The sequence below is a fragment of the Taudactylus pleione genome, unplaced genomic scaffold (genome assembly GCF_031769625.1).
Source record: "Taudactylus pleione unplaced genomic scaffold, aTauple2 ptg000086l, whole genome shotgun sequence".
Taxonomy (NCBI): domain Eukaryota; kingdom Metazoa; phylum Chordata; class Amphibia; order Anura; family Myobatrachidae; genus Taudactylus; species Taudactylus pleione.
This window is the reverse complement of record NW_028284488.1, coordinates 14,229,547-14,242,354: the sequence shown is the minus strand read 5'-3', so window position 1 is coordinate 14,242,354 and position 12,808 is coordinate 14,229,547. Positions and strand designations below refer to the sequence as shown.

The 12,808-nt window shown below is 41.4% G+C and overlaps 1 protein-coding gene across 1 annotated transcript in view; it reads left to right on the top strand.

The window, feature by feature from the left end:
* Positions 1-12,808, top strand: part of SFMBT2 (Scm like with four mbt domains 2) — a 175,882-nt gene that overhangs the window by 68,108 nt on the left and 94,966 nt on the right. Inside the window, exon 5 of the mRNA XM_088468906.1 lies at positions 12,693-12,781. Coding sequence (XP_088325032.1) covers positions 12,693-12,781 — 89 coding nt within the window. The remainder of the gene's footprint in view (positions 1-12,692; positions 12,782-12,808) is intronic.

Here is a 12,808-nt window from a genome sequence, read left to right as displayed (position 1 = left end):
CCGTCAGGTGCCCATTAGTTAAGGCACCCGATAAAAATTGTAATCACCCCCGTATTAGTGTTACAGTGGGGTGATGTGGATGAGACCCGTGGCTGGCACATGCTGGAATGAGTCTAATTATCTCTATATACACTATACATATGTAAGCAGTGCTTGTTTATAAGTGAGCATGCACCATGAATGATGCTGCTGCTTTACTCTCTAAAATATGAATGAAAAGAACATCATTCATCTAAGCTTAAGAATGTAATAGATTATTGAAATACTTTTTTTTTGTTTTTTGCAGAAATAATCAGATCAAAGTTGTGTAATGTGATTGCTAGTAACAAGTCTTGGAGTAAATATTATAGTGCTCAATAAAACAATATATACAATCTATCATAAACATTGTCTTTGAAGAACCTATGAAACATATTTCAACATTGGTTAGCTATATAAAATATGAATAATTTATTGTATAGGAACATCATTTGCATATTCTGGATTTCTTTAGGCAGTTAATAGAATATTTCCAGATCTGTGTTTTTGGGTATTCCTCATAATTCATGGCTGATCAAGCTTTACATTGTGTCCCATGATATTATTGTGCAATTCATGAAATAAAGAGACACTCCTCAGGGTGTATACTACACAACTCATACTCCACAGGGTGTATACTACACAACTCATACTCCTCAGGGTGTATATTACACAACTCATACTCCTCAGGGTGTATACTACACAACTCATACTCCTCAGGGTGTATACTACACAACTCGTACTCCTCAGGGTGTATACTATACAACTCATTTATATGCAAAGCTCATGTTAGTTTTTCTTTGAATAGTTCTTCTCAGATGATAGACAGTTCTGTACTATCCAAGTGAAAATATTTGATTGTTTTGTTAAGTATGCTTACAGATAAGGCATCACTAGCAATGACGTTATGAAAATGGCGAAGGTAGGAGTGGCAAGGGTAATGGAATAGGAAGGCATTGTCCCTGTGCCCCTCAAAATTGATTTATTCTATAAATGATTGCATAACACCATGTCACTTTATATAGTACGTGTGGCCATTTCTTTACTTACCCATTGACGTATTCCAATAGACACAAAGCAAATCATTTATGGCTTTTGATGGCTATTTTCATCATATTGTTAGAAACGTAACGAGAGAATGTTAACTTACAATAAGGTGTCATGCATAGACTCATTAAGCAAACAGGTAGAATATTTTAAATATGCAAGAAGTCTACAAAATATCTTGTGATTTTCAGTAATGTTTCAGTTTCTTGCCTTGTGACAAGCTCATCCTCCATGCTGAAAGAAAGCAGCAGGGACAGTCAAACGTCACATTTGCCTACAGATCCAAATTGTGACCAAGGAGGCAGTCTCTATTCATCGTCATAGTCAGCAGCTCCCAGCAGTCAGGTCATTACGAAGAAGAAGTTTTTCGGGGGGTTAAACTTCCCTACCATGCTTTTATTTTGGATTCTAAATAATGTAGAACAATTATAATTCTGTTCCTACTAATCCTGTTTATCTGGGAGAATAAGATGTCTTAATTCTTCAAAAGTTAATTAAAGTTAAGTCACATTTCCATTGGCCCATTTGGGTCTGTGTTAGGAAAAGTGTACATCTTCAGCATACAACTGAAACCTGAGGAATACATTTTCTCTAAATCCTGTTGTCCTCACAATCTGACAGTTCTAAGTCAGTCTGCAGGCCATCTAGAAGAAATCCAGTGATGTTTTGCAGGTTTCACTTGGAATCTTCAGTATACTTACATTGCTGTGTTCCTCCACCAGGGGTTATGTTGCATATCTCATGTCATTTTAGTGGCAATATGTACATATCCTGTATATTCAATATTTGCTATACTTCAGTGTGCAGAAAATAAATGTTTCCTTGATCTAAAAATGCTGCATAGTCTTGTTAAATATATTTGATCAGTAGATAAGCATACTGAATTTCTGAATATTATTCTTGAAAAACAATAAATTTAGCAAATATTTTCAAGCTATTTGATCTTGAATGTGGTAAAAAGTTTATACAGCTAGTGCAACCATTGAATGGTTTGTATTACTGCACTCTCCACATCTACTATATACTATAAAGAGCACATTCATGCAATATTTTCAGTAACCTGTTAGAGCAGACCCACTACTATATGTATACCACTGTGCTGGGGTTTAAATTTAAAGGGTGCAGACTTTACAATAGATAGTGCTGAGTGGTTCCAACTTAACAAACTCTGCTTAAATAAAATGACATATTACAGGATGTCCCCAAGGGATGTAGAACGCCAAAGAAAGCCAGCCCGAATGAGGTAAGTCCGGGGCGCCCTTAGCATTAGTTGTGGGGGGGGGGGGGATTAGGTTTAGGGAGTGTATCTGGGTTAGGTTTTGTGTGTGGGGGGCTAGGGTTAGGCATCCCTAAGAGGGAAGGTTAGGGTTAGGCACCCCCCAGAGGGTTTTGTTTAGGGTGCGGTAAGAGGGGGTTAGGGTTAGGCACCTCCGGGGGGAGGTTAGGGTTAGGCACCAGGGGGGAGGTTAGGGTTAGGCACCACTAAGGGAGGGTTAGGGGGCAAGAGGGATAGGGATAGGGTACTTACCTGCCCTGTCGGGATCTACTCCCTTCAGGCTGCCGGCGTCGGGATATGAACCGGCGGCTGTTCAACTGCCGGAACTTCATACTCATTCAATCCCCAATATCAGTCTCAGGATCATCTGTACATGTGGTACAGATATGTCCTTCCTCGTCTATCCCCCTTGTGTTATGAGTCACGTTACACAGGGCACATGAGAGCCGCTGGATCTTGTGCAACTCAGCTGGCTCCAAGCTTCTTTTTTGATGCAAATGCGTCTATTTGGAATGTGAATAAGATGCACAAGCAGACTTCACTGATTAAAATGATATGCAGCATGTGTATGTTCTGTGTGCGGCTGAGTCTGTAAAATCATCAAAACGGAATGTGGGGTGGAAAACAAGCTGACACTGTTATCTAGCATTTCGTATACAGATACAGCTGCAGTCACACACAGAACATACAGATGCAGCATATCATTTTGATTAGCGTAGTCTGCTTTATACACCGCATTGCGAATAAGACGTATTTGCGGAAAAAACGCAAGAAAAAATGCTCGGCATGAGTAACCTTGCACGGGACTAGATGCGAGTAGAAGGGCTGCTTATTTCAAAACTACAGAATAGCACTCATAACATAAAACATGCACCTATCGGACTTCAGTCTGTTTAACGTGTGTACATAATTCACATTAAGCATATGATGCTTTGGAACTTATAATTGTTAGTCTGTGTTGCCGGTAGCATTTGAGGCTGGAGACGTGGTAGAGTATGTGCTTGGTCACATAAGCCTAGAAATCGTTGTGCCAGGCTGTAGGCACGCAGAGGCACATTACAAATGTATTGTTTTTATATAAATTCTTTACTGTACCTAATATGCTAGTGATTTAAGTGTGATCTTGAACCCATTTGTTTTTATGGTATAACCTGTTTAACTATTGCATTAACCTTGGCTAAATTCGCCTTGGTGATCAGGTTATTGCAATTGGAAAAATAATTAAAAAAATAAACATGCAAGAGCAAAATATCATCCAAAAATGTATGATAATGATATACATTAGTATACTGTAGTTCACTGTAATTGTAAATTTAAATGTAGTTAGTGTAGCATATAGTTTCTTGAACTCTGGCCACAAAGGCTGGCACATGCACTTTTCTTGCATTAAGTCACACAATACATTGGCTCCAGCCTCGTGACTACTAGGACATGGGATCCTGTTGGTGACTAAGGATGTGGCTAGAGCAAAGGCAATTGAGTGTTTGGAGGTCTATTGATATTTTAATGTTTGTTTCATTATTAGTTTATGTAGTAAAGGAGCTCTGGAATAACCATTGCAGTGAATGCTTTTCAGTTCAGTGTCCCGGACTTGTTAACGTTGATAACGTTGTTATGTTCTACTTAACATGCTTACTATATTTTTTTCTGGTGTGCTAGATATGCTGTCGATATAACCAGATAAAACAATGATTTGTGTGAATTGTTTTGTCTATGTCATTTTCGTGTTGAGATAAGATTCCTCAGAAAATATTTTTTATAGACTACAGATGTATAGAATGCTGTTCTTGCCTTTGTCAAAGGAGTTTATCTTAAGACCTTAAAGCAATATCAAGCACATACAGTATACAGGTTTATTTCTGAAGTGTCGGATTGTAAAGCTTGACATGTCTGTTTGTGTTTATGCTTGATATTTAAAAGGGCAGTGCTTTTACTAGCAAGACAGAGCTATTAAAAACACTGCCCTTTTAAATATTGGGAAAGCACTGCCCTTTTATATATCAGGCATCAACACGACCAAAAGTATCAGGTTTTACAATCCGACACTTCGTAAATAAACCCCATAGGGACGAATTAAATAATCCACTATAATCCGTTATCGTGTGTTAAATTGCAAAACAGCTGTTAAAAAATAATTCACCCAATTCAATTCGCCGGCCAGTTACCGCATGTTAATTCTGTATTGTTATGAACGAGTCTTTTTTAACGGGACGCCTTGAGCAGGTTTTGCAAAACCCATTTTTTAAGATGAAAATGTTGGGACTTGGTTCAGAACCACTGGGACCCCACCTTAATGAATTCAAAAAGAATGTTTTAAGTAGCTTATTTTGGCCACTAATGACATGACATGGCTGAAACTGCAAAGTGAAGAATAATGGAGTTAAAGATGTGGGACAGATAAATTCGGGTGGTGTATGTAACAGGTGTTTTACGTATTGCAGATGACAGTTACAGGTGTTTTTAAAGATTATTAAAAAGTGCCTTTAAATGACACAAATAACCTACTTACACCCATTTTTATGTACCCCTAATCATGTATTTTGCATAAAACTACTTGCTTTCATGCTTATAACAACCATTTGATACAATTTAAGAACCCCAAACCCTTTGATTTTGGCAACTAAGAGACTTCTATATTGTTAGTCAATATCATTTTAACTTTTTTGGGGGTACAAGATGATGTCCCCATTTCCACCTGTACTTAACGCCTGTCATCCCTGCAAGAATTAACAGGTAAATGGCCGCATACCTCTAATTGAATTGCCCGATAAACGGGAGCGTGGATACAGGCGATAAGTGTATTTAACGGGTGATAGGCTCATTGAGTTAACACTCATTAATGCTTTTTCACCTTTAATTGAATTTCCCACATAATCTCTTATTTAAGACTTGCGTCTATACTCCCATGATTCTTGAGAGAAAGTTGGAAATCAGGCACAGGGTATGTAGATTTTTCCATGTAATTCTTATTTAATATATGAACAAATATATGTGTTACCATATATAATTCAGGCGCAGTAAAAATATATACTATTCATAATGCCGACACCTTATTCATATGAGCTGCTCCTAATAGTGGCTATATCTATACGTCCCACTTAGTCAAATGAATGCACCTAGAGCAGTCTGGAATCACTTATCTGAACCAGGATCTTATTATTGCGTTGGTCTATATAAATAATACAGAAAGTAACTGTCCAAGCAAGAAGCACTTATTTAATTTAATTTATTAAAGATTGTAAATAAAATACACAATATATAAAAAACACAATTTAGTACTCAAAACGTATCAGACTGGTGAAGATACATTATACCTCAATCATTAATATACAATTAGAATAAGTGGGATCACCTCTGCAGTAGGTGTCCCAATTTCATATCAGTATATACAGAGGTTAAAAAAGAACATACTACAATTATTTAATGTATGAAATGAATATTTCTGATTATTTAAAGGGAAAGTTCACTTGTCTATCAATCCCACTCCCACATATTTAAGTAGAATGCTTCTTATATTTATTTCTAGTAATATTTATAGGAGGGAGATGGACAGCAATTGGCTTGCAGCATCTTCTGCCTTCATTAGGGGTGGTGAGGAGACCCCCATTTGCAAAATAGGACAGAGCAAATTATATTAGTTTACATAGTGAAAACATAAGTATACTCTTGGAATGGGTATGTAATACAGAGATGACTTCTGTCAAAGTACCTTCTCAACTCATTGGTGAAAGACATTCTGGAGGCAAATGAATGTACAGGGGTCTATGTACTAAGCCTTGGAGAGAGCTAAAGTGAATGGAGATAAAGTACCAACCAATCATCCTAACTGTCACTTTACAGGCTGTGTTTGAAAAATTACAGTTAGGAGCTGATTGGTTGGTACTTTATCTCCATCCACTTTATCTCTCTTCAGGGCTTAGTGCATAGACCCCTTAGTATTAGGAGCGTAATTTTGTCTCTCTTTAATGTACATAAAACATACACACATGAAGCCATAGCATGTTTCACTAGAACATCTTCAATTTGTAGTTGTGTATCAAGTCACTTATTTCAGGATTAGCAATTCTTTGTAGAAGATGCTCTATAGATACTTATGCTTCATCCCTCCTACCCATAGTCCCATCCAATACCAACTATGATCCGTGTGAAAGAAATAAATATAAGAAATAAGTTTATACTACCAGTATGCTTAAGATGACCATCGTATTTATGTTGTCAAAACAGATGGGCATCTAGCCGCCCCTATGGGCCTGCTTCTCAGCCACATGCTGTGACATCCGTGTCTGCGCCTTTTGCCGGACGCATGGCTATGACTTTATGTAAATACAACCACAGGCCTATATGGCCTTTACAGCAATCAGGTCCTGGATTCAGAATGTGCATTCAGTCAACATACGTATTCATTTACAATTTTGTCTTAGGGCTAAGAGTTTCACAATATTGTAGAGGGGTAAAATGCTTACAATGTCACCATACCACTTTCAGAAGGAATGGACTGCACACGTCCTGATTAGATAAAAGATACCACTATGCCTGTATGCTTTATTGCTCTGTCTGTGTACAAGCTTCAGCTGCTTGCTTAATCTTCATAATAGCAAATTCAATAGGATGTAGCCAAAATTTAAACATTTACAATGTCAACAGTTATGTCGTCAACATTGATAAAATGTCATCATTGAACATGTCGGCATGTGCAGAATGTGGACATGGTAACAATGTTGATGTAAAATTTTGACGCAATATAATAACACAACTAAAAATCGGGGGCAATCAGTATTATCTTCTATATATAAATATAGAGAAACTATTATATACTTGCAGTACCCCAGTGGGTAATACTGTGTTACACAATAAACATGAAGCTTAAAAAATAAAGGTGAAACAGAACACCAATGGGGGTGCAAACTGAATGCTCCCTTATTGGTGTTCAGTTTCACCTTTATTTTTTGAGGGTTAGAGTTAGGCTGTTGGAGGGGAGGGTTAGGCACTAGTGGAAGATTTAGTGTTAGGCTGCGGGAGGGGAGGGTTAGGCACTAGTGGGAGAGTTAAGGTTAGGCTGCAGGAGGGGAGGGTTAGGCACTAGTGGAAGATTTAGGGTTAGGCTGCGGGATGGGAGGGTTAGGCATTATTGGGAAAGTTAGGGTTAGGCTGCGGGAGGGGAAGGTTAGGCACTAGTGGAAGATTTAGGGTTAGGCTGCGGGAGGGTAGGGTTAGGCATTATTGGGAAAGTTAGGGTTAGGCTGCAGGAGGGGAGGATTTGGCACTAGTGGGAGCGAAGGTTGGGGTTAGGCTGTGGGAGGGGAGGTTAGGGTTAGACACTAAAGCGGTTAGGGATACTTACGGCCAGAAGTGCTGTTGGATCTGCCAGAACTCTTAATGAGCTGACCTCTAGACCAGGAAGATATCGCAGAAGCTGCCGGTTCCGCCGTAACATCTAGACCACCATTATGACTGCCGACATGAGTGCCAATGTTTACGTAGTTGAGCGTTTTTTTGCAACTGCACCTGCACAAAAATTTCTGTAAAGCCCTACGACACATGCATTACACAGAATGTATGCTCAAAGTGCTATTGCAATCGATTCAGATGGTATCAGAAAAGTGGCAGAAACGTAATGTGCAATCCTAGGTGGTGACTGGGAGGTGGCTAGTAGTGCATGCATAAATTGGGAGTTCAGTGGGCATATTATAGGAGTGTCATAGCCGTGTCAATGCAAGCAACTGCGTTCCCAGATGCACAAACACAAGAAGAGGAGGCCAGATGGAGAAACTACACATGCCATAGGGCTGGTGCAAGTTTTGATGGTGCGACCGATGTTGGCATATAAGGATGCACCAAATGGTATTACAGCGTGCACGGGCACTAAGAGTGGTCGTCTCTTTACTTACACATTCGGCTACATGAATGTATGCAGTTGAAGGAGTTTGTATGATATTTGCATAAATAAGAGATGGGTCACCGTCAATTTAAGCTGCTGCGTTTGCTTTTGCGTGTAACTCAGAATTAGGGCCCTCATTCAGAGCCGTACGCTCTGAGCAGAGCGCACGCTCTGAATGAGGGCCGGCCTCCATGAAAATGGAGCGTCCTCCTGGACGCTCGTATAGCTGTGGGTCACCACCCACAGGCTATACGAGCGTGCAGTTTGATGGCCGCGATGGTCTTGACCATCGCGACCATCGAAACTGCGAGCCGGAGCCTGCGGTTGAGGTTTTCAGCCGCAAGCTCCGGAGTGATTTTGGCTCTATCAGAGCCAAAATCACTCCCACTGACATCACTAGTGATGTCAGTGGGCCGGCTTCTGACGGGAGGCGTTCCCGTGGGAACGCCCCCGTCAGGGAGGCACGCCCACCAAAGGGGGCGTGCTGTCAGTCAACATTGACAGCACGCCCCCTTTGAAGAGACACTACGAGCGAAGGAAAATCCTTCGCTCGTCGCGTCTGGCGCATGCGCACGACGGAGCTCCCTCCGTCGTGCGCATGCTCAGTCCAGAACATCGACCCACTTGCGAGCGGACAGCCGCTCGCGAGTGGGTCTGAATCAGGCCCTAGGCCCATAGTGTTAAATCGTCCATTTCAAATCCATGCCTAATTCAGTATGTACACAACACTGGTTTTTAGCATTAATAACAAGGTAAAATTCTAAACTAACATTAAGTAATTTGCAGTCACAGGGCTGACGCAGAATTACACACAATTCTGTTTTGGGGACTGATCTTGTGATTTTTAGCACTCTGCATGCTCCAAAGCCAACAGTACAGTATGTGTCTACAGGTGATTTTGAGTCATTCGGGGCTATGTTGTTGTGTATCTTTCCTACATGCATTTTGAGGTTTATGATGACTGTATATATTTTAAACGTGTTATTTTTATTGCCGAGTCCAGTACATGTAGGCTGATGCAGAGTTACATGCTCCCACATGAATGGAACTAAAATCATATTGTTTTCCCTTATGCATAGTTGTACTCATTTGTGCAGCCAAGAGACCCTATCCATATACTTCATTTCATTGCCACCATCTTTATAAGTGTGCATTTGCAATTTAACCTACCTGTGAGCCACACTTGCCTACTTTTGAAAAAGCATTTAGGGAGATTGTGAAAGCAGCACCTATGAGTGCGGTGATAAAGTGGACGTGTACTGCTACATCTGAGAACTGTATAGGGAGAATGTGTTATAGTTGCTAGTATGTGTGTCTCTCAATTCTGAATGTAATTGGTGCAGCTGTCTAATTGAGAGAGTTGTGCACTCCTCCCATCTAAAAATATAAGGATGAATACAGAGTGCGCACTCAAAATATCCAGAGCCAACAAGTCTACATAAATAAGAATATATAAAGCCTTTTATTAATAAAGATGTTTGTTTAACAATCAGCATAATATAAACTGAGAGATACATTTTTTTCTTTACAAATTGGCTGGAGAGATTTATTTAATTTTCTACAGATACTGGCTGAAGAGATCAGTGAGCGGTTTGTCTGTACTGTGCTGATACAAACTTTAGACATATAAGTGGTTCTTAATGGAAACATTGTGACTGGAATTCTGTTACATCAGAAACTCAATATTACTCTACAACAATAATATTTCAGCAACATCTATTCAGATAGACATTTACTCCTTGTAAGCCTTCAGTGTACTTTGCTGCACAGGACTGATTGCTTTATCGAATAATGGTTACTGTTGTTTAAATGGTGGTGATTCTGTTTTTTAGGAACAAATTGTGATTGAATAAATTTTTTAGGATATGTTTATAGTATTGATGTTATAGTGTTTGGATTATACTGATTTTTAAACAAACATCTTTTTTAATAAAATGATTTATATATTCTTATTTATGTAGACTTGTTGGCTCTGGATATATTGAGTGTGCACTCTGTGGCCCTGATTCAGAGCCGGTCGCTCTGACAGAGCGCTCGCTCTGAATCAGGGCCGGTCTTTTTTTTTTAGAATGGTCTCCTGGCCGCTCTCATAGCTATGGGTGACCACCCACAGCTATAGCAAGCGGCCAGGAAGATGGTCGCGGTGGTCAAGACCATCGCGACCATCGGGCTTGCGACGAGACCCTTGTGGTAGGAGTTTGACTGGGGCGGTACACCTGTCAAACCGTAACGCAGGTGTCCTAAGGTGAGCTCAGGGAGGACAGAAACCTTCCGTGGAGCAGAAGGGCAAGCCCCAGAGAGATTTCTGCTCTAACAGAGACGAAATCTCTCCCACTGACATCACTCGTGATGTCAGTGGGGCCGCCCCCAAACGGAGGCGTTCACATGGGAACGCCTCCGTTTGGGCAGCCACCCCCCCCCGACCCGCCCACCAAAGGGGGCGTGCTGTCACTCAACATCGACAGCACGCCCCCTTTGGTGCGAGACCCGGAGCGACGTATTGCCCGTCGCTATCTGGGTCTCGCGCATGCGCACGACGGAGCCGGCTCAGTTGTGCGCATGCGCTCTGGGCCACCATCGACCCGGTTGCGAGCGCACAGCGCTCGCAACCGGGTCTGAATCAGGCCCTGTATTCATCCTTATATCTGAGAAATCTGCCATAAAATTTACTTACATCCAAATGTAAAGAAGCCCCAAAGCAGTTAGTAAGATCTATTTGTTGATGAAAACACACTGATACTTTTCAGGGCTTTCTCATGTATTGTGTGTTTACAATGGGTTCCATATACTGTAAGTAGTCAAGAGAAACCTTATATGAAAATGCATGTAGCCATAGGGACCATTGTGCCTTATAACCAATGCAGGGAAATGGCACTGATTATACTATTTGAATGTATATATCTCTGATTCCCCCCCCCCAGGAAAAGCTACATAGGGGGGGTAAGGTGTAATTAGGGAGCTTGCTAGACTCTTCAGGAAGTCAGGGAGATTGCCACTATATCAGGGAGGGTATGCAGTCGGGAGGCCGGTGGACGTAATCCCGACAGCCGGCTTCCCGACTGCTTTATCCCGGCGAGGGTTAAACGACAGGCGTCTACATCTAGACGCCTGTCATTTTACCGACGCCAGGAGACCGGCACCCGGCATCCCGATCGAAGTGATGCCAGGCGCCGCTGCGGACAGCCGCGCGGGTTAGGTTTAGGTCTCCCGGGGGGACTTAGGGTTAGGCACCCCCCCCGGGAGGTTAGGGTTAGGCTAGGGGGAGGGAGGGTTAGGCACCCCCGAGGGGGACTTAGGGCTAGGCACCCCCCCTGGGAGGTTAGGGTTAGGCTAGGGGGAGGGAGGGTTAGGCACCCTCGGGGGGGGACTTAGGGTTAGGCACCCCCCGGGGGACTTAGGTTTAGGCTGCGGGGAATGGGTGGTAAGGTTTAGGCACTCAGAGGAGGGATTAGGGTTAGGCACTGGGGGGAAGGTTAGGGTTAGGCACCCCTAAGGAGGGTTAGGGGGAGGAGGTTAGGTTAGTTAATACTTACCTTGGGGCTATCAGGATTTTCAGCCATCGCGGCCAGCCGCTGTCGGGATTTGAACCGCCAGACTTGCGTCCGGCAGTAATTCATACCGATTCCTCAGGGAGTCTCCCTGACAATCCGGGAGAGTTGGCAAGTATGCTGTGAACACACCAGTACAGCCCAGTTATGCCTACTCAGCTGCAAGTGGAGATGTAACTGAGAATAAAATGGTGTGAAAAACCATAAAATATTGTACACTCTGCCAGCAGACTTGCATTTAACTCTACATCTGCCCCCACAGTGTGCAAACCGTTACATTACACACAGCAAATAACTGCATTATTACATTGTACACATTTCTAGAGTTCAGGGACCATTATTGCTTTATTTCTTTGCGTTAATGGGATGTTTTATGTAGGACTTTGGCTTAACTGAACAGTGTAAGCCAGTCCTATATAAAACTGAATTTAGGATTATACCATATTAGTATATACAGGATATGTATGTTGTATTGTCCTGCATGTATATACTGCTATTCAGATAATAAACTATGTAGCAGTGCAGGTCTGACTAAAACATTTAACAATAAAAAAGATACCATTATACATTGTACTTTAAGCAGTCAGGGAGACTATAATATACCCTGACCAATGGACATGATCATAACAATATTTATCAACATCAAAAACTGTTCTCATAATTAAAAGCATAGTGATAGCTAACAATAAGAATTCATTCAGCATACAGCACATGAGAAACTGTATTGTGGCTTTACACATTGCCAGTGACACAAATGTCAATTTTTGTAGCTGCTTTGCACCCTTTAAGTTAGGGACACTTGGCAACTGGTGGATAATTGAAATTAAAGTGTGTTTGCATCATATCCATGAGTATTATATTCACCGTTCAAGTATTTTGTACATTTACACATGGCATACACTAAATGACATCCTTTTCTTTCCAGGAATAAAGGAGAAGTGCACTGACTGGGCTGAGTTCCTGATTCATGATCTGACTGGCTCCAGGACAGCTCCAGCACAACTTCTAGAAGGAGTATGTTCTCTACTGGAAATTTACTTA